This window comes from Nematostella vectensis, chromosome 11 (assembly GCF_932526225.1).
Source record: "Nematostella vectensis chromosome 11, jaNemVect1.1, whole genome shotgun sequence".
Taxonomy (NCBI): Eukaryota; Metazoa; Cnidaria; class Anthozoa; order Actiniaria; family Edwardsiidae; genus Nematostella; species Nematostella vectensis.
This window is the reverse complement of record NC_064044.1, coordinates 10167041-10189905: the sequence shown is the minus strand read 5'-3', so window position 1 is coordinate 10189905 and position 22865 is coordinate 10167041. Positions and strand designations below refer to the sequence as shown.

Genomic DNA, 22865 nt, shown 5'->3' with positions numbered 1-22865 from the left:
CCACCGCTGTTCAGTGAAATTTAGAATTTTCTCTATCACTCCCACTAAAGAAAGAAGGAAAGGTTGTTTGCTAATTTCCAATCACCTCGACTAAATTGCTTGGTTTTCGAGAACTATGCAAATATACTGTATACCCCCTCCCCCCCTTAGGACAGCATTTGAATGCAATGTTGTCCCAGAGGGTAAGGGGCTTCTTTCAGTTTAGTTCAGGGTGGAAATCACGCCACCTCCATCTTTCCCTATCCCAAATGACTAATTTAACATATAACATATATCTTGTTATTTTTGTTGATTAGTGATATGATACTCAACATCTTTCCTTGAAACCTTAGATTTTTGCAACCCATTATAGTATAATAACTAGCAGACATGTACTTAAGGATTGCATAGTGTGTGACAAAACCTGCCTTGGCTGCCAAAAAGTGGTCCATTTTTTATTAAAGGATCATTAAATACTATCCTTTTTCTGCCTGCCCCCTCAGCAAATCATGGGTATACCCCTGATCACTGTCTAAGGCAAAAGTGACCATGTCCCCTAGCAAACACAAGAATGAATGAGGCTTGCACCTCCCCCCTCTTTCCCGAAATAAAAAAAAAAGATAGCAACAGCAAAAAAACTTTTCTTCTTGCAACTTTTAGTTGCCCATGTTAAAAAGCCAATGCTTAATTATTGTCTGAAATATGTTGAAGTACCTAATATTTGACCAATAATTATTTTTACAGGGTGTTTCCAAGTAGTTGACAGATATTATAGCATATCTTTCAAAGGAAATCAAGAACTACACAAGTTACATACATATATTAAATTTAACATTAGGATCATCCTTACACCATCTATAATGCCGATAAGCATTCATCCTGATCTCAAGTGGTAAGCTTTTATTTATTTTTTTGCTGGTATAACTTAAGTTAATTTGTTATTTGTCTTATACTTCTGTATTGTTTGGTAAACTGAAATGCAACCAGTTGTAAAGGTACATTATGATATCCTAGCATTACATTTTATAGCATCACATGTGAAGATACCTCATATGGCATCATACATATAGATGTCCATATATGGCATCATTATATAGATGTCCTTATATGTCATCACGTGTATAGATGTCCTTCTATAGCATCATACATATAGATGTCCTTGTATGGCATAGATGTCCTTATATGGAAGCATTGTATATATGTCCTTTTAGTATAAATCCACTCACATACTATCACTATTCACGCAATTTGATTGGCCTCCATACTCATTATCTATTGAGCCATAAATAAGGGGGTAGCGAAAAAGCCGGCGTTTTCAAAAAACAAAAACAACGAATTGTCAAAATCCTCATTTATTTGAAGGTAATATGTGAGTGGATTTACAAAACAATTAGACTACTCGTTCTTGTTTTCTATGAGTCAAATAGTCAACTTGGCGCTACGCCAATTATGTCATCATGTATATAGATGTCCTTATATGGCATCATTGTATAGATGTCCTTATATGTCACCATGTATATAGATGACTTTATATGGCTCCATTGTATTGATATCCTTATATGTCTTCATGTGTATAGATGTCCTTCTATGGCATCCTTTGTATATTATAAGGCATCTTGTCTTTGTATAGAGAGCCATTTCCTGATATTCAGTTAAAAAGTGTTTTTTTTAAAATACTATTTGTCTTTGTTTTTGTTGTGCGAAGATGCCATGTTCTTGTGGCCACATCAAAACCACCCTAAAGAACCAGATCCATAGAGCAAACTGGCCATTTGTCAGGGCCATTGCAGAGGGAGTGGCAACGGGTGCATGTGCTCCCCCAAACTTTATCAAAACTGAAAGGAAATGACCAGAAGGGGTTTGGCTCTGACTCCAATATTTTCTTAAGGTTTCTGTATTGTGCCCCCTCCCCCAAATATTTTAAGGCCTGCTACGGCATGGCATTTAAGTTTCATGTATTGTTCCAGCATTATTTCTTTCTATTTGTATGGAATTTTCAGGTCCAAAAGACTACTGTCCCTTGTGCTTGTATACATGCAGTTGTTTGATGTAATGGCATGGCTATCAACGCTCGGCGGAGCATATTCATCATTAGGTGATCATTGCACATCTTTTGTAAGTACAGAAACTCAAAAATATATTTATTTAGGTTACAGAATGCAACTGAATAATTCAGTTTGATCGCAAGCAAGCAATCAGATCAGAATATGTGATTGGTTTTTTACAGTATGTATTAAAAAAGTGGCAAAATGCTTAAATATATGGCAAGTGATTTGCAAAAAGTTGTTTAGGAATCTGTGTAAGTACGCTCTGCCATTATAATTAAACCTGTTTTGGGCAGTTCCATGTTGCGGACATTACATTCAGAGGCAAAAAATCACATTTTAAAAAATGCCTGCCAAATCCACCAGAATGCAGCAAATGTACTGAAACTCACTTAAAATATGCTTTGTAACCCTCTTGTAAATATACAAAAAAAATAATTCTCAATTGCTCTTCTCATAAGGCCCCTATGAGTTTTATAAATGTGTTACACCAAAAGTAAACCACTCATTCTACTAACACATTTCTAAGGCTATTGCCTGTGATTTGTGCAAACTTCAAAGGGAATAAGCAGGTATTCTCTACTCAGGAATGTTGAAATATTAATATAGCCAAAAAAAATCTGAAATTAATTTTAATTGAAAGCTTCTATTGAAGAAAATGTGTGTTGCGGACATTACACAAATATTGTTGCGGACATTACATTTTAGGAATTGTTCACAGTTCAAACTTATACAATGATTTTGTGATGGACAAGTATTCTCAGGTCAGATAAACTGATTTAGAGCAAAAATTATTGTATGTCAGTCTTATAATACCTGATTTATTAGGCTACATGTACAACTACAGGTCTATCATAGGGATAAAATCATGAATCGAGTTTATATAATTCTAGATCAAGTGAAAATTGTCTTGATATGTCTCAGCAATGTTTTCTGTTCTCTACTGGTCAGTGGTATCCCATTTTGAGCATGCACACAATTGAGGATACTGCTGACCAGTTATAATATAATCCTTTTCTACACTGCATATGACTAAAAGCATTCACTCGATGTTCTCTATGCGTTCAAATGGCTAAAACTAGTAAGAGAGGTCGCAGATACGCCGTAGCAAACTGAGAAAGGATTATGCAAGGTATAATGAGTATAAACACAAGGATAAAGAAAGAAAACGGGCTGAAAGGGACAGACCAAAAGAACAGAGTCAGCAGGAGATTGACCGCAAGAAAAAGGCTAACAGGGACCGTGTAAGGAAATTCAGGCTGTTACAGAAAGGGAAGAATGAGGCTAAAGCAAGAATAACCCCTAAGAGTAACAATGAAAAAGCTTACAAAACTCCCCAGGCTTTGGGAAAAGCAGTTGGTAAAGTTAAACACCACTTGCCAAAAAGTCCACGTAAAAGGAATGCTGTGATAGTGAAGCTTGCTTCGGTTGCTGGGTTGCCCCCTGATGCAAAAAAACACAAACGAGCTGGTAATAAGGGCCTGGATGAAGAAACCACAGCCAAAGTACAAGCTTTTCATGTGCTCGACTCCATCTCACGACAGTCCCCAGGAAGAAAGGACTTTAAAACATGCCAAGCCAAAGGAAAAAAACCGCAATTCCAGAAAAGATTTCTTTTATTTTTTGAGAGAGGTACCTGCTCTTTTCTTGCAAGCCAACCCAACCACCAAGATTGGACTGAGTAAATTCAGCTCTCTGAGGCCTCCACACGTTCTCCTTTCTTCAGAATTGCCACGAAATGTCTGCTTGTGCCAGTATCACGAGAACATCAAGCTTATTTGTGACTGTCTCAGTAAACAAATAACTGAGTTCCCAAGCTATACAGGGGATTTTGTAGATAATTTTGTCTGCAGTCCAAATTCAGAGGAATGCATGCATGGGAAATGCAGCCAATGTCCCAAATTCCTAGATGAGCTTGAGTATGATGATACGACAGTTACATGGTATGAGTGGGAGCGCACGACAGTGTCAGTCCCCGCAAAAGAAGGAAAGGATGGTTCTACTACCACTATGAAAAAGATGCAAAAGGTGTGCAAAGAAGGCACAGTTAGTGATGTTTTGGCATCACTAGATAGGAAGCTCCCTTTTTTCCTGCAACATGTTTTCATCAAAAGAAGCCAGTCTGAATATTTTGAAGGCAAGCTTGACAATGTTGGCCCAGATGAGGCAGTCATCCAGGTAGATTTCGCTGAGAATTACAGCTGCAAGTTTCAGGATGAGATTCAGTCAGCTCATTGGGCCCAGACCAATGTCACCCTTTTTACTGTGGCTATTTGAACAAAACCGAAAGATGCAGAGAGAGTGTGTGAATCTCATGTCATTGTCTCAGATGAATTGAAGTATGACAAGAATGCAGTCGCAGTGTTTATGTGGCAGGTAATCTCTGATTTTGTTAAGCAAAGACATCCTGAGGTGACCAAGGTTTACATCTTCTCTGATGGACCTAGCTCTCAATTCAAGAACCGATTCATTGTGAGCTTTTTGCGCAAACTAGAAGAGGTGGTACATGTGCAATGGAATTTCTTTGCTACCTCTCATGGCAAGGGGGCAGTAGAAGAAGCCAGTTTCCTTTATTCCAGAGAAGGAATTGAATGAGAGGCTGGATTCATTGTGCATCAAGAAGTACTTCACTGAAGCCCAAGTGATCCCTGGAATCTCCAGCTTCCACTGCATCGAACCTGATGAAGATGGATTTGTCAAGTGTCGTCTTTACTGCTCACAATCAGCAGAGCAAGCAACGGTAGACGTCTTCCCCTTTCCAGTTTCTGATGACTCTGAGGACTCTGACGATATCGAAGATGATGATTTTGCTGATCTCCCTAGTGAGGAGAATAATCTTGATGAGCCTGTTACAAAAACCCAGGCTAGCACATTGAAAGGAACATGCTGCAGTGATGATCTGATCTTTGTGGAAGAAACTGCAACTTCCAAAAGCTGTACTTCAAGCACTTCCAAGGGAACAACCCAACAATGTGATGTTCATATGGGTTTGCCACATGGCCTAGACACTTCAACCTTTGTCCCCGTGATTCCATATTCTCTTCCCCAATATGTGATGAATGAGGTAGAGGCTGTTGTGGGGGATCTCATACAGTTTAATGGGGACCAGCTGATTGGTCCTGCTGATATCAACGCCTTGGTCAACAACTCTGCTCCCCGTTCCCAGGATATGTGGTTGACAAATTTCATCATAGATGCATACTTCAAGTTAATTAAGTCAAGCTAGAGAACAAGAGGGTAATCCCAATCTCATGGGAGGTGTATGAAAAGCTTAAGGTTTCTGCTATCTCTACTCCACTCCAAAAAGAGTATGAATCTCCCCTCTCCTACGATCTGGTCCTTGTCCCTTGCAACACACCAAACTCCAACCATTGGTTCCTTCTTGCAGTCCTACCTCACGTGAAAGTTGTACTTGTGCTGGATAGCCAAGCAGTGGACTATGTCAAGCCCCCAACCCAGAAAGCAATAAATAAAATGGCTTCCGTGCTAAGCAAGCTTGGTGCCAACATAGAAGAGTGGGGTTTCTTCTGCAACACCAAAGTTGACATTGCACAGCAATCAAGCGGCAATGACTATGACTGTGGGGTATATACATGCCTATATTCTAGATGCCTTGCAGACATTGGTCATATGGTGGAGGCCGCTTCCCTTCCTCAGTTTAGGAATGGCATTCTCCTTGAGCTTCAAAGGGGAGCACTCCAGCAGATTCCCTATCCCCCAATTGAGAGAGAGAAGTACTATGCTGTCCACTATCAGTTCAACAGTACATGCAAATACTACATTGGGAGAGTACTAAGTATGGAAGGTGAAAGAGTGAGGGTCAAATATCTTCACAGGGTAGGAGCCAACAGATTTGATTGGCCTATGAGGGATGACATTGATGATGTTCATGTATCCTGCATTTTCTTTGGGCCAGTTGCTCTCTCGAATGCAGGCCCATTCATGGTTCCCATGCTTGCAGACATTGAGAGAAGGTCTTCAATTCTACCCGCTGACATCTTCATCTGTACTTACTGATTGATGCACAAGAATGTGACAAACGCCAAGAAATGGCTCTTTGAACACTAATTAAGTTCATGTTTTATAGACATTGCACCATTTGAGTGTGTTTTTTGGAATTTATATTGTGGGATAACTTAATGAAACATTTTATATGATTATGCAAGAGGAAATAGAAATGTAATGTCCGCAACGTGATGTCCGCAACAATCTTTTACTGTACCCTACAGAAAAGGGGAGAGTGATACACTTGAAATTCTTTCACCCAAACAACAACATAAACTAGCTAAAAAAGCAAACAAAATGTTTTTGTCCCATATGTAATTGCTGCTTGAGGATTTGAATTACAATGTGTAAACATGTAATGTCCGCAACACTATTTCAACCTAATTATATGAAGAAGAAAATTTATTATTTCAAAATTTCAAACATGATTAAGAAAGTACTGGTCATAAGGTATCCATTAAACCTCTTATTCAGGAAACCCCTTATTTTTTTTATATTAATTTACCTCCTTTTAGTATTTTGTGTCTAAATGTTTATTTTTAAGTGTTGCAGTAGGGTAAGATATCAAAGCCTCCCACGTGGTGGACGTGGCACAAACACACAAACAAATACCATTTTCTGCTAGTTCCATGCATAAGCTGTTCAATGAGATAGTTTTTGTCAGTAAATATGATATTTGAAAAATTCTCAAAATATCATGTCTCATGTGGAATTGCCCTTTTGTGTCTAAAGTAAGTAATAGAAATCAGAAGCTTTGAACCCCTGTATTCACACCCCATTTTTTTCTAAACAAATTCTAAAACTGTTGTTATATTCCAAGTAACCATGTAATGACTGGATATAATGCTGCTTTAGGTGCTCAATTTTTGTTATTAAAAAAATGTTTGATGTTTAAAAAAATTTTGACGTTAAAAAATTCCAAGAAAATTTTTTGTATGGGTGAGTGGGACAAGGACTAGGTTGGAACGACATGACGAAAAAAACATGACGCGACGCTTCAAATAAGCCCATTTCACATTGAATAAGGCAGAGAATTTCTCTGAGTACTTAGTAACTTATAGCAAACAAAATATCAAGTGCAACTTTTTTAATAATGATGCAACTTTTTGTAAAGTGTCATTGAAATTTGAGCTTTTCGTCCCTGAACTGGAACACAGGGCAATGATGATCAAGGAAAAATTATCTTAAAAAGTCAAAATCTGGTTATGTGCACTTCAGCCTCACGTTATTTGTGTTTTGAAAATCAGTCCGTAGAACAAGGAACCTATAGCCATTATAAGAAATTGTGTCTTCTCTCTCTATCTGGAATTGCATGTTTTCCAGGATTTTCCATCATGTCGGTTGGAGCATAAATGAAAATTGGAAAATTTTTCATTTTCATTTTCACTCAACTTGTGAATGATTGCAGCACTGCCTGGCGAATTGCAATGTGATGGAACCATATTATATGGTGCTTAATTCTGTCTACATATAGATGGTCATTCACAAAAAAAATATTGGATAGGTGGTGGGTAGGTGGAATTGGGGAAGTTTTTTATTTTTTATTTTTTTTTTAGAAATTGAGAGAACATTTTTTCTTTCTTATCATATCCAACAAAGTTTTTTATTTTTTATTTTTATTTTTAGAAATTGAGAGAACATTTTTTTCTTTCTTATCATATCCAACAAATTCCCTCACCAGTCTGTGAAGGCAGGCATTACATCTGTGAAGCAGTTGCTGGTGGCCAGGAAGCTTGGAAACCCCTTGCTGGAATCACAGTGTCAAGTTTTCCTGGCCATGAGTTTGGTACAAAGAGGTTTTCTTAAAAAGGCCAGGCATATTATTAGGTATGTGTGTTGTTTAAAGCTCACTCCTCCAGACTAACAACATGGAATTCTTAAGATATAAATGATAATTTAATTGCCATCTTACTTGTAAGCGAGTAGCGTCTTGTTTAATGGCAAGCAAATGAGTGTACCACTCTCTGATCTCATTGCTTAGCAATATTCTTTCATTTTTTCCTCCCAGTGTCGCATGAATAACAAGGGCTAATTCTTGTTTCCGTTTACCGCATACTTGCACGGTTAAATCATTGCATTCGTTGCATGGTAAACAGTTGATATGCAGGCTATAATTTTGATCCTGGCTGAGGCTAGAACCCCACTGCACTTGAATAGATTTGTTATATTTTCATAGTTTGTAAAGAACACCCCTTTCTAATAAATGCCTCCTATCTAATGAACGCCCCCCTCGGACCATCGAAATTTAATCAACGCCCCAGGCATTTATTAGGTCATTTACGGTGATTGAATGTTTATCTGTAATTTTTAGGCAGCAGTATCGCTGTGCAGTGTCTAATGGTATAAGGGACACAAAAGTAAGTAATGACTAATAAAGATCAAAATTACCATCCTATAAAAAATAAATTGTTTTTTTTTTAATTTTTAATTTATTCATTTTTTTACAGCTTATAGCATCTTGCCAAGCCATCTGGAACCGCATACGCTATGTCCAGCAGCAAAAAAATGTAAGTACTGTAGAGACCACTTGGCCTTTCATTTAATTTTTTTGAAAAATGATATTAGCACTTATTATATAATGTTATATAATTTATAAGTTGCTACCTTCCTTTGTTCAATTTCTGACTTTGGAAGCTGCATGTTTCCAAAACTGCAGTCTCCTATGCACTTTCCATGCTATGCGCTTGGCCTCTGTCACGCTGTCATGCAATGCAGTTTAGCTCATCAATTACTGAGTCAAGTCCCATAACGTGACACAGGTCAGCACGACTGCGCAGAAGGCTACACCAGGAACTTCCAGGGCAGTAATGCCTCCAGTGCTTCCAAAGCACTGCCAAAAGACTAACTAGAAGTCTTACTTTCTGCAGGTTTCAAATGTGAAGTCCACAGAATTGAAGGCCCACTGATTATTCGTTGGTTTAATGGTACGTCTGAAATGGTCAATTTATCACATACATCATTATGGCATACTAAAGAACTAAACAGGACAATAACAGACCTTGAAATGCTGTGGGGAGAGGAGAGGAAAAACAGAGGCTTTATTTGCCTTTATTTGCGCTCCTGCATTATTCATCAGAGTAAATACAGTGTGCTAACCCACAATTATGAGTGTGAGATTAGTGTGAGATAGTGGGTTCATTGCCCAGAAAATAGGGAGAGAATAGAAACAGTAAAAAGGGAAAAAGTATTTCTTTCCCCGAAAACACCCTGATTGGTTCACCTTTTTATCTAAAAAATCCCCCAATCTTTGTCACTTAACCAAATCCCCCCCCCCCCCCCTCCTCCTCCTCTTCAGCAAAAAGCTAGATCCACCCCTTGTCTTTTCTTGGACCATTAATAAGACGACAATCGTTCATTGATATGAATTCATTATTTTAGTACACACCAATTTACCTCATCTCCTCCTTTTGTTGTCATAAATGTAAGCAGTTTGCCTTTATCGGTCACCGTTTTGCTCTTTCTTAGGACTTCTTTCAAAAATCTCTCTCTAAGAAGCACTTCACTCTATGACTACTTAGAACTTCTGCCAAAATGTCATACCAACCTGTCGAAACGCTACTTGACAGTAATCTTCGGTTACTGTGGGGTTAAAGTCTAGATGGCAATTACGGAAACGCGACGCTCTATGCGCCATTCCGAGAATATCCCGACAACGATCCGACACTCGCTTCGACTTCGTTTGATGGATGGAACGAGTGAATACTTCTGTCCCTCAGAAACTGGTCAAATTTACGATCAAAACACGACCATAGAAAGACAATTCGACAACCTTCCGACTTAACGAGGGATCCCTCTCTTGTCGTCATTGCGACGTCGAAACACGACACTCCCACGACAACCCGACAATGATCCGAGACTCGTCTCGACTTCTTTCGATATAAAGTGGATTTTTACAGCCTTCATCCCCCGAGGGGGGGGGGGGGGGGGGGTGGGGTGGGTTGCTCCCCATAAAAGTAGGCGGGGATGATCGTTCTCTCTTTTAGGTATAAAGTTCTATCAACTGCTATCCCTTAGGGGGATGTTTAACGTTTCTTCCGATTCTGCTATCCTTTATGGGGTTTCACGCTAATGAATAATCCTATCCCTTAACAACCGTACTCAAAAGTTGTCACAATATGGGTGTGCTCGATGGCAGTGTCTTAGGGACCGCAACAAAATTCTCGAAAACTGAAAATGGTTACCATTGCTATCTCTTAGGGTTAGAAATTGCTTCGACCACACTCAATGAGCTATATTTTAGAGGTAAGAATTGCTGTGGACCACACCCAAGGGGCTATCCCTTAGGGTTTAAATTGTTTTTTTTTTCCGATGATCACCCCCTTTTATGGGAGTATTGGAGTCCCCCCCCCCCCCCCCCCCCCCCCCCCGTTATTGCGAGCTCAACACACGGGACTCCGAAGAGAGTCCGTAAACCTTCGGAGTGTTTCCGACGTAATACGAGTCGACATAGCACCCTTGTCATAGCCTCCCAATTGTCATGCAAATCACATTACGATATTGAGGGAATTTGTGGTATCGGTTACTTCGAGTAGAAGTTTATTGACAACAAGAACATTAACTCTCCGTAACCTACCGCATACAGACTCCTCACCGGCACCAAATCACCAAAGATCGCGATTATTGCATTTTAATGCTCGTGTAAGGACGTGTAAGTTTATGGAAAACCCAGATGTGGACCAGAGTATGTTTCACTGTTCGGCCGAGATCTCGCATCTAAGGATATGATAGGTGCGTATATCACTAATTACTTTTCCGCCAGGCCTTATTCTAAATTACTTAATGGTTTTCTACTGCAAAGTTTATCCCTTATTTACGTGTTAAGCTCCAGAAATTCACTAAGTAAGGCTTTGACGTGAAGTTTTGATGCTTTTCTACGCCATATGGAAAATCACTTTAAAGGGGTTCTTGACTTATGGTGGTTTCGCCTTGTAGGCCACGCTGAGGTTTCCGTGAACACTTTGCCGGAATTCCTATGACATTTTACTACGACTATGGCATTTCTTTGTCCAATGGTACCCGAGCGTAAACCGACCCACACAGGTAACAGCCCTTGATTTGTGATTGTATTATACTGTAATGATATGTAGTAAAACCACGCGAACTCAACACCTAGCCGTGCGCCCCTAGGGTTCTCCGGGGGGTTGACCACATGTTCGGTCACTTGCTTTGATAACAGGATCGTCCAGTCTTTCAAAGTAGGCTCCATCCGAAAAGATAGTTCGCATCTGGTAGAATCGTACGGTGGTTTTCACGGTGTGATAATCCTGTTTGCTAAATGTGATTGTTATCCTTTCCGTAAACACGAAGCATTGCTTTTAATCGCCAACGAAGTGTAAAAAAGTGCAATGAATCACTCAGTGATTCTAGTGTTTAATAAAAGAGCACTTTCTATAGAAATACTTAAGAGAGTAACAAAAAAATATATAGACTATTAGCGCGTCTGTTTCTGACAACGCATCTGACAAAGTAACTTGTTGACAAAACACATTCAAAGTAAAGTAAACTTCAATTTTATTAAAAACTCCAAGACAAACACAACTACATTTTTGAAGCATTGAAGGGCCCTCCTGTTTTTTAGCTGTTAACAGGTCTAGATATCTTTAAGGTATTGAAAGATGAAGCTTATTTAGTGTGAACACGGAATATTTGGGCCATTGTTCACACCAGACGCGAGAAAGGAGATCCCAACTTCATCAATCCCGAAGGCCGGTTTCATCTCAAATGCATGTCCGAAGCTTTGCAAGGATTTGTATGGATTAAAATATCTTTGCGCTAATTTAGGCTGAATGGTTCTGGCTTTGCTTGGGGCATCCATGTTTCCATAAGACCTCAATCTCCTAGTCGTTTATTGTTTTAGGCTCGGGATTTTTAACCGTAGGAATTTTAAAAGTTCTCAATGCAAGAGTCGTGTTTCGCGCCACTTTTGACCCGTCGTGTTCATGTCTTTTCATCTACTGACAATTTTGACCCCTCGTGTTTATGTAATTTTTCAACGTCTCGTGTGTCCGATAACGGGCTATTTTTCTTTTGATATGTGGAACAAAACGTGCCAGTACCTACAATTACTAAGAGTACCATCACATTATGCACATTGTACTATTTTGATAATTTCTCACATACTTTTACTTCCGAGCTCTTTAGGAAAATGTCAGAACCTATTTGAGTTCACAAATGCGCCTTATTATGCATCAACGAGTGGGTGTTTTTCGTCATTGTACCTTTTCGCACCCAACACATTTTATAAAAGTATTTTTAGCTCTTTTTTGATTACTTTGTAATGAGGTTGAACATGTAAAGCAAAATTTTCGCGCTTTTAAGTAGACCCCAAACCGCATTTTAATTAATTATCCCGAACCATTTTTATCTAATTTATCTGATCAACTAGGTTCTGCCTAAAGATAATTTTCTTCAGTATTGAACATTTTGGGATACATACTCCAATGGCATTACTTGGGTACTCTAAGATTTTATGGTTAACGTCGCACAATACTGATTTTAGAAGTTTTACATCCATGCGAATTCTTGCCGTTGGGAGGTGCTAACCCCGCCGTATGTTTGATTGAGTATAGGTTATCGCTAGCCTATCTCGGCCGTGCCGGGCGCGATGTAGCATTTGCTTGCATGCAATGAATTTGTTACTCTGAGTAGCCCGAGTGTCAGGCCCTTTAATCGTTCCCTAAGAAGAATACACCTATTTCAAAAAACGTTGTCAGTGCAAATGGCAAATAGCCTGCATGGAACTATTTCCGGCTGCACGCAGGCTAATGGCAAATGGCCATTGACAAATGGCAGTTCTACGACCGAAAGGACCCATGGATCCCTAAATATTTGTTTCAAATTCAGAAAGTTTTTTGAAAGCATTCAAATCAATTACATAAAGTTACCTCACCGGGGATCGTCTTACTAAAATTATTACCCTTGCACGTAACACCACTGTAATACTTTTTTTTTGCTTTACATAAATACTGTTAATAATTTGATTTGGGCATTTGATTGTGCTACAGCGCCAGTTATTTAAATGGGACAATTGACAACCGATATATTTTGACAGCGGCTTGAAAAGGGGCGGCAGGCGTCGCGTCAAGTATTTGTGTCAGGCGTACTTTTATTTTTCCTCTCCGACTTCTGAAAAATAAAATCGCCTTATACTCATGCTATACTCTGAGAAACGTTGACTTTTTGTGCCCAGGCTTCTGATAAGTTTGTTCATTGGGTCTTCTGTCGGACCCCATATAATCTGTCGCCTTTGTAGTCGCTTCAGTTGTTTTTCACGTGACTGAGAAACGTCCAAGCGATATCGCTAGAGACGACAGAAGCGAACCGATCGTCCTCGATATTACTAGATTGTATCCTGGACGATCGAGTCGCGTCTGTCGTTTCTTTCGTCTCTAGCGATCACTTGAATTTTCCATTTGATTAATAGACACAGTCGCGTAAAAAAAAAAAAGAAGAAGAAATGAAGTGACAGAGATAACTGAGGCGACGGAGACGATTATATGGAAACCAGGCTTTAGGCGGTTCCAATATTATTTGTTCGTCGCTTCGTCGGCTGCTCGGCGGTGCGAGAACATTTGTTCGTCGCGTCTTCGGCTGTTCGGTGGTGCGAGAATATTTGTCCGTCGCGTCTCTTCGGCTGTTCGGTGGTGCGAGAATATTTGTCCGTCGCGTCTTCGGCTGTTCGGTGGTGCGAGAATATTTGTTTCTCGCGTCTTCAGCTGTTCGGTAGTGCGAGAATATTTGTTCGTCGCATATCAAACATATCCCCCAAGGATAGTGTCCTTCGTTTGCATTGCCTTATATGGTCATTGATGCCCATATTTAGAAGAGCTAAAGTTTTCTCGCTCCCTGATCTCCAGAAAATATGGTGAAAAATGCTGATTCCTGTCAATTTGAAACTCGTGGCAAGAATTTGTCCAAAAAAACCTGACAGCTTGGTTAAATTTTCATCTCACTAATCTTGAAAAGCCCTTAGACCCAGGCCTCCCAGAGATTGACCGAGCGGGTTTGAAGGTCACCCAAATATTGATATGCGTCTTCGGCTGTTCGGTGGTGCGAGAATATTTGTCCGTCGCGTCTTCGGCTATTCGGTGGTGCGAGAACATTTGTTCGTCGCGTCTTCGGCTGATCGGCGGTGCAAGAACATTTGTTCGTCACGTCTTCGGCTGTTCGGTGGTGCGACAATATTTGTTCGTCACATCTTCGGCTGTTCGGCGATGCGGGAACATTTCTTCGTCGCGTCTTCGGCTGTTCGGTGGTGCGACAATATTTGTTCGTCGCGTCTTCGGCTGTTCGGTGGTCCGAGAGTATTTGTTCTTCACATCTTCGGCTGTTCGGCGGTGCAAGAACGGTTCGTTTGTTGCGTCTTCGGGTGTGAGAGCTGTTCGTTCGTCGTGCCTTCGTGTATTCGGGAATCAGGAGGGGCGGGCTCGGTGGACATCCACGCTCCTTGGGAAAGTAGAAATCGTGTGTGCTTGTTTTGTTTTATACGAAAGCAAGTATCAAACTTATAAATACCCACACCCTCTGACTCCCCCCCCCCCCCCCCCCCCACACACACACACGCACGCTCGCGCGCTTTATAAAATCCTGTAGATACACGGAGTGAGGTAAGAGATAGAGTCACAGTATTTGTCAAAACACCACGAACTTCTGGTAGCGTCACGTAACTCCAATCGTTGGTATAAACTGAAGCGCGCAAGCGAAAAACTACTTTATCAAGGTTGATTCAGTGCCCGTCTGTCTACCCATCCGGTCGTCTGCCCGACGCCGTGTGTTTATGATAGATATTCTTCATTTCATCTTAGCTATTTAATTCGCGAGTTCATCCCGCGGCAGTGTACACCTTAAACAAATAAGGCTGCACTCTGAGAATATGTGCCGTAACCAGCAGTATTTTATTGGGCATCATTCAAATGAATAAGCGTAAATAAAAACAAACCAAAAAGAAAGCTTTAATTCTTTGCTCATTCATGTTTATATACCTCATGTTTATGTAGCTCTAAAAATTAACATGGCTTTTAGAGGGCAGTATTCAGCCATGTATACGTTACCTATAAACCACTGCAGGTTGTGACACATTCTCTGAAACAACCTGTTAAATGAATGTCCATTCTGCCATAAAAAAAAAAACTCGAAGAGATACACTTTTGTCTTTCCCGCCTTTTTATGTCTATTTCTGCTAAGACCCTTTTAGTCCAAAATAGCGCTAGATCTGCGCATTCTAAAGTGTTTCCGAAGTGGGTAACTTACGTAAGGAGATTCCATGATTAACCAATTTACTTTGTTATCCCCCTGCATATCATGCTATTCTTGGTCCGGGCGAAAGGCTTTGGTATCTAGATCCTAATGTGCCAAAAAACATTACTTATTCTCCGCTGATAATGTTCTATCCATTGACAAGGATAACATGGCGACCAATCACCATTGAAAAAATAACATCTCGACCAATCAGAGAAGTTTATTTGGATGCAACTGTCAATTGAATGGTCTTCGCCTTTCTTTGAAAATCGCCTGGGTACTATAAGAATCCCGAGCGATGCCTGTCATATCCAGTGAGTGATAGAGACTCGATTCAATCAAAAGCCATCAATGATTCGAAAGTGGTGCGGTGAGTAATGGTTTCGATTTTCTATCCAATGTACCATTTTCCATTCATATTTTCAGTATTTCTCTCGTGTTTCTCTAATTGAATGGCATAAAACAGCGGAAGCCGGGAAGGTTAAATAACACGTAATATATCACCCGATAAAGGCTAGTTTTTTTATTGCGATGAAAAACCACCGTCTTTTGTCTTAACGGAGATTTCTTGTGTTCTTTTTTTTTTAAATTAATTCCAATAATTACATAAGCGTTTGCATTTTAGAACTGCAAATTCTCTTAATGTGAAATACCTTTAAAACAATGGTTTTAGCGTTATGGAACACCAAAATATCACGCTATTCTTTTCATAGAAACATGTAATACCTGTCTTTACTGTACATGTTCTTTTGTATTCAAAACATTCTACACAACATCACTGCCCCTGTTCTATGCTATAAAATTACCAATCTATTTCCCTATTTTTAGAAAATATTTCTTTAAGTATGAACTCTATAGTATCCTATGCTACACAAAATAGCCCCGGTTTTCTCTGATTGCCTTGAGTTTACTGGCTTAAAAGCGTTCTTCTATGGTGAAAGACCATTAATAGAGTTGGCTAAATGCAAATTTACTTTTCGTGAAACACCAATCCTTTATGACAACTTTTTCCGGGATGACACTTTGAAAACAAATATTAATTAACAGTGAAAGAAGATTGAATCTTTTCCTGTTTATCCCTACATTCCTCTGGCAGACATATGAAGTCGGCGAGAAAATTTCTTACTCCTACCGAATAACACGGGTGAAATAAAATTCTCAAGTGCTACTCCTAAAAGCGCGTCTATTCACACTTGAGCTGTAATTAGCGGCGATTGTTCTTTTATGAATACATTATGAATGGCCTTTACTTCTTTATTAAGACTTGGAATTAATCCTTTGTCTTATCCTCGTAGTAGGATCTACGGTAAGCTTTCTGATATGTTAATAAATCCACGGAAAGAAAACGAATGAGAAGAAAGTTTTAAGTGCCCTATACATAATTATACCCTCGGCGGCTGATGTAGAAAGGGAGGTGCTTTGCACACTTTACTTAGCTCCCTGAAATAAGTAATTGCTTGGTACTAGCTTTGTTATTTGTGGGAGTCTACGCGGTCTAATATTGAAAACCACCTCATCTACAATAGAAAGAGGTTTAAACATATCTTCGTCTCAAATACATGTTGTTTGTGTTGTGCACGGTGAATATTTATGTATCGGCAATTTTGTTTTTCCTTGCAATATTCTGTTTTTAATTTTGTATCTTTACTCAGTTCGCAACCTGTTGTTAAAACTGGTCCGACCGTTCTCTTTCTCCCAATCACCATGGTAACATAGCCTTTGGGCAACCTGTGTAGCAACGTGCCATGAAAGCGCGGGAAAACAGTATTATCGAGTGCGGGTGGTGGCTTTTATGAGATGACGTTAAAATTACTCTCGAGAAGTAATCGGCAAAATAAATCGAAATGCTTGCGACAATGGCTTGCATTATAGAACCCCCTCCCCCCTCCCGCACTTATCTTCTGCAATCCTGTTTGCTTGAAATCTGTTTGCTTTAAACACGAATCGGAGGGACGTAAAAGAACCACTAGGGACTCAAAAACCCTCTGGCGGTGACCACCCCCAGTGAAAGTGCTTACAATGCTTACTAACAATACACTCAAGGGGGCACTTATATTGGGGCTTAGCTCTTTTGTGCCTTCCACAGCAGTATAACTGGTGGAAATTCAATAAATAAATAAAAGAAAAATAAATAAATTAAATCATCTCTCTGGTCCTGTCTAATCTTTCATCATGTTAAACGGATAACCCAAATTAGAATTTCACTTTACCCGCTTGACATTACATTTGACGGGGGTAGTGCTATTTATTTTTCCTTATTTTTCCGGGCAGTTTCTGTTCGTTTTTTTTTTCCCTGAAGGATGTGGCAATTTTGTCTGCCAGTCTACTATTGCCTCGGTTTCCAGCCGAGGTTATACTGTATATGTCACCTGCTGCTCCTTTACTGACGGGATTGGAGAGGATCGCGGGCGCGCCGAAGCCACCACGGCTGGAAACCGAACCTAGGCTATGTTTGCTCGATTATTTTTAAGGCCTGAGCTTCGCTCTTGTTTGGGGGGGGAATCAGCCGTTTCCCCGTCTAATATCAAATGGTCCGTCCCTGAGAACGCATAAATACAGAGCGAGCCTCGGTTTCCGGCAAACATTTTGCAAATCGAAAACATCATGACAAATGTTGGTCTGGAAGTTCCAGGGGATTTTCTTTGGTATTTGCATGAAATTTAAAAACTTATGCTTCCTTAGTGCGTCTGTCAAGCGGGCATACTAGAATTCGAAACTGGACTATAGAAGGGGGAAAGGAAGAGCGGAGCTGGCGCCGCTATTTTATTACTAAACTAACAGGGAGTGGGTAAGGCGGACTTTGCAGCCATATCAGTCAATCTTGTCTTAAAAACTGTCGTTTTTCTAGCTCGCTCGGTCATTTCCTTATTAAGCACTACATACCATATTTGGGAGTCCCGCTTCAATATTTTTTTTTTTTTGCTTTTTTATCGCTCTGGAACTTTGTAAATCGAGAATTTCCTCGTAAACTTGCAGGAATTCGTGTTCACTACGATTTTGCTGGCAGCCATCTTGGAAATGGAGCCTAGTCCCTATCGTTTTAGAATATCACAGGTCTCCCGCGCGCTCGCCCCAGGCTATTTTATACCATTTAGAAAAACGACAGCCATTGATTGATATGCTTCGCAACACACGGCAGTCAAACTATGGTTTTGCGTTGGATTACTATAGTATGGGCACGCCTATACGGGGCGATTATCCAGCGATTTCTTTCTTTCCACGATAAAAAAAAAACGCGGGGAAATACTGTAACGTTCTCTAGCGTTTTTCAGCGGACTTTTGGGAGCCGGGTTGGTACTTCATGTAGCCATCAATATAGTGTGACCTACATACGAGTCCTAACCCTTTCTATATTGACGACCGCATTGCGACCGCGGAGATCTCTTGGTCTCTTCTTCTTCTTAAAAATTCCATTCTAAACTTCTACCTCACATTGTCTTCGCAGTTCTGTCAGCCACACCTTTGTCAATGTTTTCTTTAAATATTAGACGACACACTATGTGATAATATTTCAAAAATATCTGAAAAGTCTTATTATTTATTTACCAAATTCAATCTAAAATGTCTGATTAGCTACCCCAAATTTGCCGATGGAAATGGATGCTTTCTCAAACTGTTTTTTATCGGATGTCAAGAATGACGCTAACAAGATCATTCTCTCATGCCTATGTCCCTTCGTTTTTTTTCAGTTTATACATTAAAGAGAGCAAGAAAACGACGACTGCAAACACTCAGGCCGCTACTAGTCAGCGGCAGCGACGAGGGCAAAACTGCTGACCTGGATGACGACGACGATAACGATAGCGGTATAAGTAGTCATGGTACCGCGGGATCAGGGGCATCACCAGACCTCTCCAAAACGGAGCTCGCAATAAAATTAGCATCTGCGAGTCCAAGATGCCCCGCGCGCTTAAGAGTGCGAGTCTTGTGGAATTTTGAACCGGTGGAGAACTCGGAGCTAAAGGTGGTCAAAGGAGAAATGGTGGTTGTCTTATATCGCGAAGATGATTGGGTCCTCGTTGTCAATAGCAACGGACGGCGAGGGTTTATTCCGTTTAGCTACTGCTCCTTGCCTTTGCGCAAGGCTGAGTACGGTGTAGAGTGCACTACTATAACCAATAATCAATTCATTTCCGCCGGAAGTGACGTCCTTTGTGACCAAATTTACACAAAAAGGAACACTATGACACGATGCTCATCAGAGACGCAAATGCATGCCACTAAACTGAGCTCGTTACCAGGCTTTACAGGACTGAAACAAAGGAGCCAAAGCGACGAAGGGATACTCGGCAATGATTCGTCGTCATCAAGCGAAGAAGAATCATTTAGAATTCGTTTTCTTTCGGACTTTTCTCGAATTGAAAACATTAAAAGTGTCCGATCAACTCCAAAAAACTCGCCTGGAGTCACAATTAATGGGAGAATACCTTATTTAACTACGACAACAGTGTTGGACTTACCTGAGAAAGATGTCTCATTTCTTCAAGCCAGTCCGTCGGATTTTCCCGAAGTCACGAGCTGGAATCGGAGTGGTTCGGAAAGTGACGACCCTACTCCGACGCTCTTTCAAAAACTACCGCATTTCAAAGCGATGGTGCTGTATGATTTCGAGGCGTGTGCCGAGGATGATGTGAGCGTGACTAAGGGGGACGTTGTTAACGTCTTGAACAGGGATGACGATGACTGGTGGTGGGTTACCACGCCCAGGGGAGGAGAGGGTTTCGTGCCATGCAGCTACCTCTCCAAGCACCTCATCGCCATGAAAGGTTAGTGACCACGCCCAGGGGGGAGGCATAAGAAGAGGAGGAAGGGAAGGGTACATTGTATTACCTCTCCAAGCATCTCATCGCCATAAAAGGTTAGTGACCACGCCCAGGGGGAGGCATAAGAAGAGGAGGAAGGGGAGGGTACATTGTATTACCTCTCCAAGCATCTCATCGCTATGAAAGGTGAGTGACCACGCCCAGAGGGAGGGGGGAGGCATGAGAAGAGAAGGAAGAGGAGGGTCCATGTTATTACCTTTCCTAGCACCTCATCGCCATGAAAGGTGAGTGACCACGCCCAGGGGGAGGCATGAGGAGAGATGGACAGGGAGGGTCCATGTTATTACCGCTCCTGGCTCCACATCGCCATGCGGGGTGAGTGATGGCCAGGGCAAGGGGAGGGAAGAATGGAACCATGCTTTTGTCATCACCATCATGGGGAATCTATTGTATTTTTGTTTTACTCAGAAGAAACCCCCTGTAGTGTTGAGTCCGCGAGCTCTACCTCGGAGACCAGCAGTACGCAAGCCGTTCGGTTCCAGGACCCGCTCTGCACTTTTCACAGCTACGTGAAAGAGGACTGGGAAACTGATTCCCAGGAATCTTTCGGTGACGTGGACCACAGGGACCCCGATAGTGCCAGCATACTGGAGTCTAAATATAGCACATGGTGTTGACACACTGGGCCGCTGATATCTTGTTTATTTGTATTGTGTGGAATTTCGAGTGCTTTCTCTATGGGTATTTCCATAGCGCTGCTGCCCAAGACATTAGGGAATTTTAGCAAGGGCAACGGCAAAGACGAAAGCGACTGCAAACATTGGAAAATTCTCTGATACATTTCAGTCGTTTCCCTCGAAACCACTGCCGGAGAAAAAACTTAAGATTCACGACGCTGGAGAGTCTACGACAGCGCACATGTTGTTTCTCCGCGCGCTAAAAGAAAAATATCGCCCGGTCAAATCTTGCGTGTTTGCCGTCGTAGACTCTCCGCCATCGTAAATCGTAAGGTCCCCACTGTCTTTCGAGGACAGGGATGTTTCCTCTGCAAACCCAACTATCTGTTTTTCCCAAAGGCTCTAGTTTTCGTTTGAACTCTTTATACGTACTAGTTTAGAATTGAGGGCTTAAAGTTAAAACATTTTCGGTCGCGTCCTTCTAGCCGTTGCCGTTTCGCCTGCTAAACCTCTCTACTGTGTTTTTGTAAGAAAATTTTCTAGGCAGGAGTACTTGTCGTGTAAACTCTTTGCAGGATGACCGCAAGAAAATGCTGGGTCTTCTAGGTCAATATTCATCTCTGTAAACAAGGTCCTATAAAGGGGACGGTATTTTGATTCCAGGAACGGGAATGGTAACTGGGTTTGAGGAAAACAGCGGCCGGGAAAGTTGGATGACCTCAAAATAGTGTCCAAAAACTAAGCTCGAAGTATCGGGGTTGTATTGTATGTTTAGTTGACTTGAAAGTGTGCGAGTGAAATATATAAAAAAACGTGATGTTTTGCTGTTTTTTACCAGCGTTTTTTCTTGACTTTTAGCGCGCTTTTTTTTTCGCATCGGGTTTTTCCTTGTTGCACACTCGAATAAACGCCGCCCTTAAGTGCGGCGAAATAAGAATGAGCGGAGAGTAGAGCGATAGCTTAGTGGTACGGGCTTCGCTTCTCAAGCAAGAGGTCCGGGGTTCGGCCCCTAGTCAGAACTGTGAATCCCACGTCTTCTCGGATAAGGAGGTTAAGCCTGAGGTCCCGTGTATTGGGGGACGTAAAAGAACCGCTGGGGACGCTGGCCCGTGGTGCCATCTTCAGTGACAGTGCTTACACATTCTAACCAACACTCATGTTTGTAAGCTGCGTGGAGCAGTCCGTATCTACACACTGACGAATAAAGTCAGTCACATGTGAAGCGCAAATGCCAAACATTACATTACATTTTCAATGGGCATAATAGTGGCACAGGAATGGGCTACAAACCGATTGATTGAACAGAACGCATTTCCACTTTCATCTCCCTTCCCCACTACTTCCCACAACTCTTTGCGACACGCGTGTGAAACCGAGGTCAGGCGTCAAAACTGCAAATTTCATCCTCGGTTTTACCCGCGCATCGCAAAGAATTGTGGGAGTAGTAGTGGGGAAGGTAAATTTGCAATATAAGAGCCTATCACAGAGCCTCGTTTCCGCGCTATTCAAGTCAATTTTAGGCTCATCTTTTTTGTGTGATTTTGCATCAAAAAGTTTGCACAGCACTTGACACTTTATCACGACTCGCCGTCGGATCCGACGGAAATATAAATTCGATTCAGTCAGCCTTTAATCCGCGAACATGGTAGTATTTCAGTTTATTGTTTAAAATTTTAATGTTGAAATGGTATTTTCTTCCAAAGTATTTTTGTGTTTTTTAACGTTAAAAACTCCCCTTCCCGCCCCACCTTCTGCGCGTCGAGGGCATGAACAAATGAAAATATATCAGTGTTATTATCTGCATATGAATCAGTTGATTATCGTCAATATTAGATTCTATGTTTCTTCCTTGCGACGATGCAATCAGGAGGCACTATCGTGGAATTCATGAAATACTCTACTACACTCTTTTTTTTATAAGAACGTCTAATTTTCAGTTGAGGCTGGGCCGTTATTTTTGGAGCATTTTAAGGATGAATCCCCCTGCTAGCAGAGGCCTCTTTTTTCAGTATTTCGCTGGGCTGGAGTTCGCGAGGAAAAGATACCTCTGCCAATCGCAAGTTCGTTTGATCAAACCGCCGTCCACGATCGTGGACGAGATCCAGAGCGCATGCTCCGTTCATTAATTACTGGCCACTATTTGAGCCCACAATGACTAG

At 41.1% G+C, this 22865-nt stretch overlaps 2 protein-coding genes across 9 annotated transcripts in view; both read left to right on the top strand.

Moving 5' to 3' along the window:
* Positions 1-21523, top strand: part of LOC5510176 — a 22104-nt gene extending 581 nt beyond the window's left edge. The window contains exons 2-9 of one of the 8 annotated variants that reach the window (XR_007314122.1): positions 724-871; positions 1980-2094; positions 7711-7856; positions 8341-8386; positions 8477-8536; positions 8897-8953; positions 10227-10271; positions 10612-10954. Coding sequence is in view for 7 of the 8 variants with exons in the window: in XM_032379285.2 (XP_032235176.2) it covers positions 11021-11069; positions 18956-20032; positions 20498-20706 (1335 nt within the window). In the remaining variant the exon portion in view is untranslated. The other 7 variants (XM_048734177.1, XM_048734176.1, XM_032379285.2 and 4 more) reach the window with 7 other exon arrangements.
* LOC125573598 lies at positions 2744-4512 on the top strand. The gene has a single exon (XM_048734178.1). The coding sequence runs from the start codon at positions 3471-3473 to the stop codon at positions 4299-4301; it is 831 nt and encodes a 276-aa protein (XP_048590135.1). The 5' UTR covers positions 2744-3470; the 3' UTR covers positions 4302-4512.
* Positions 21524-22865: the final 1342 nt, after the last annotated feature.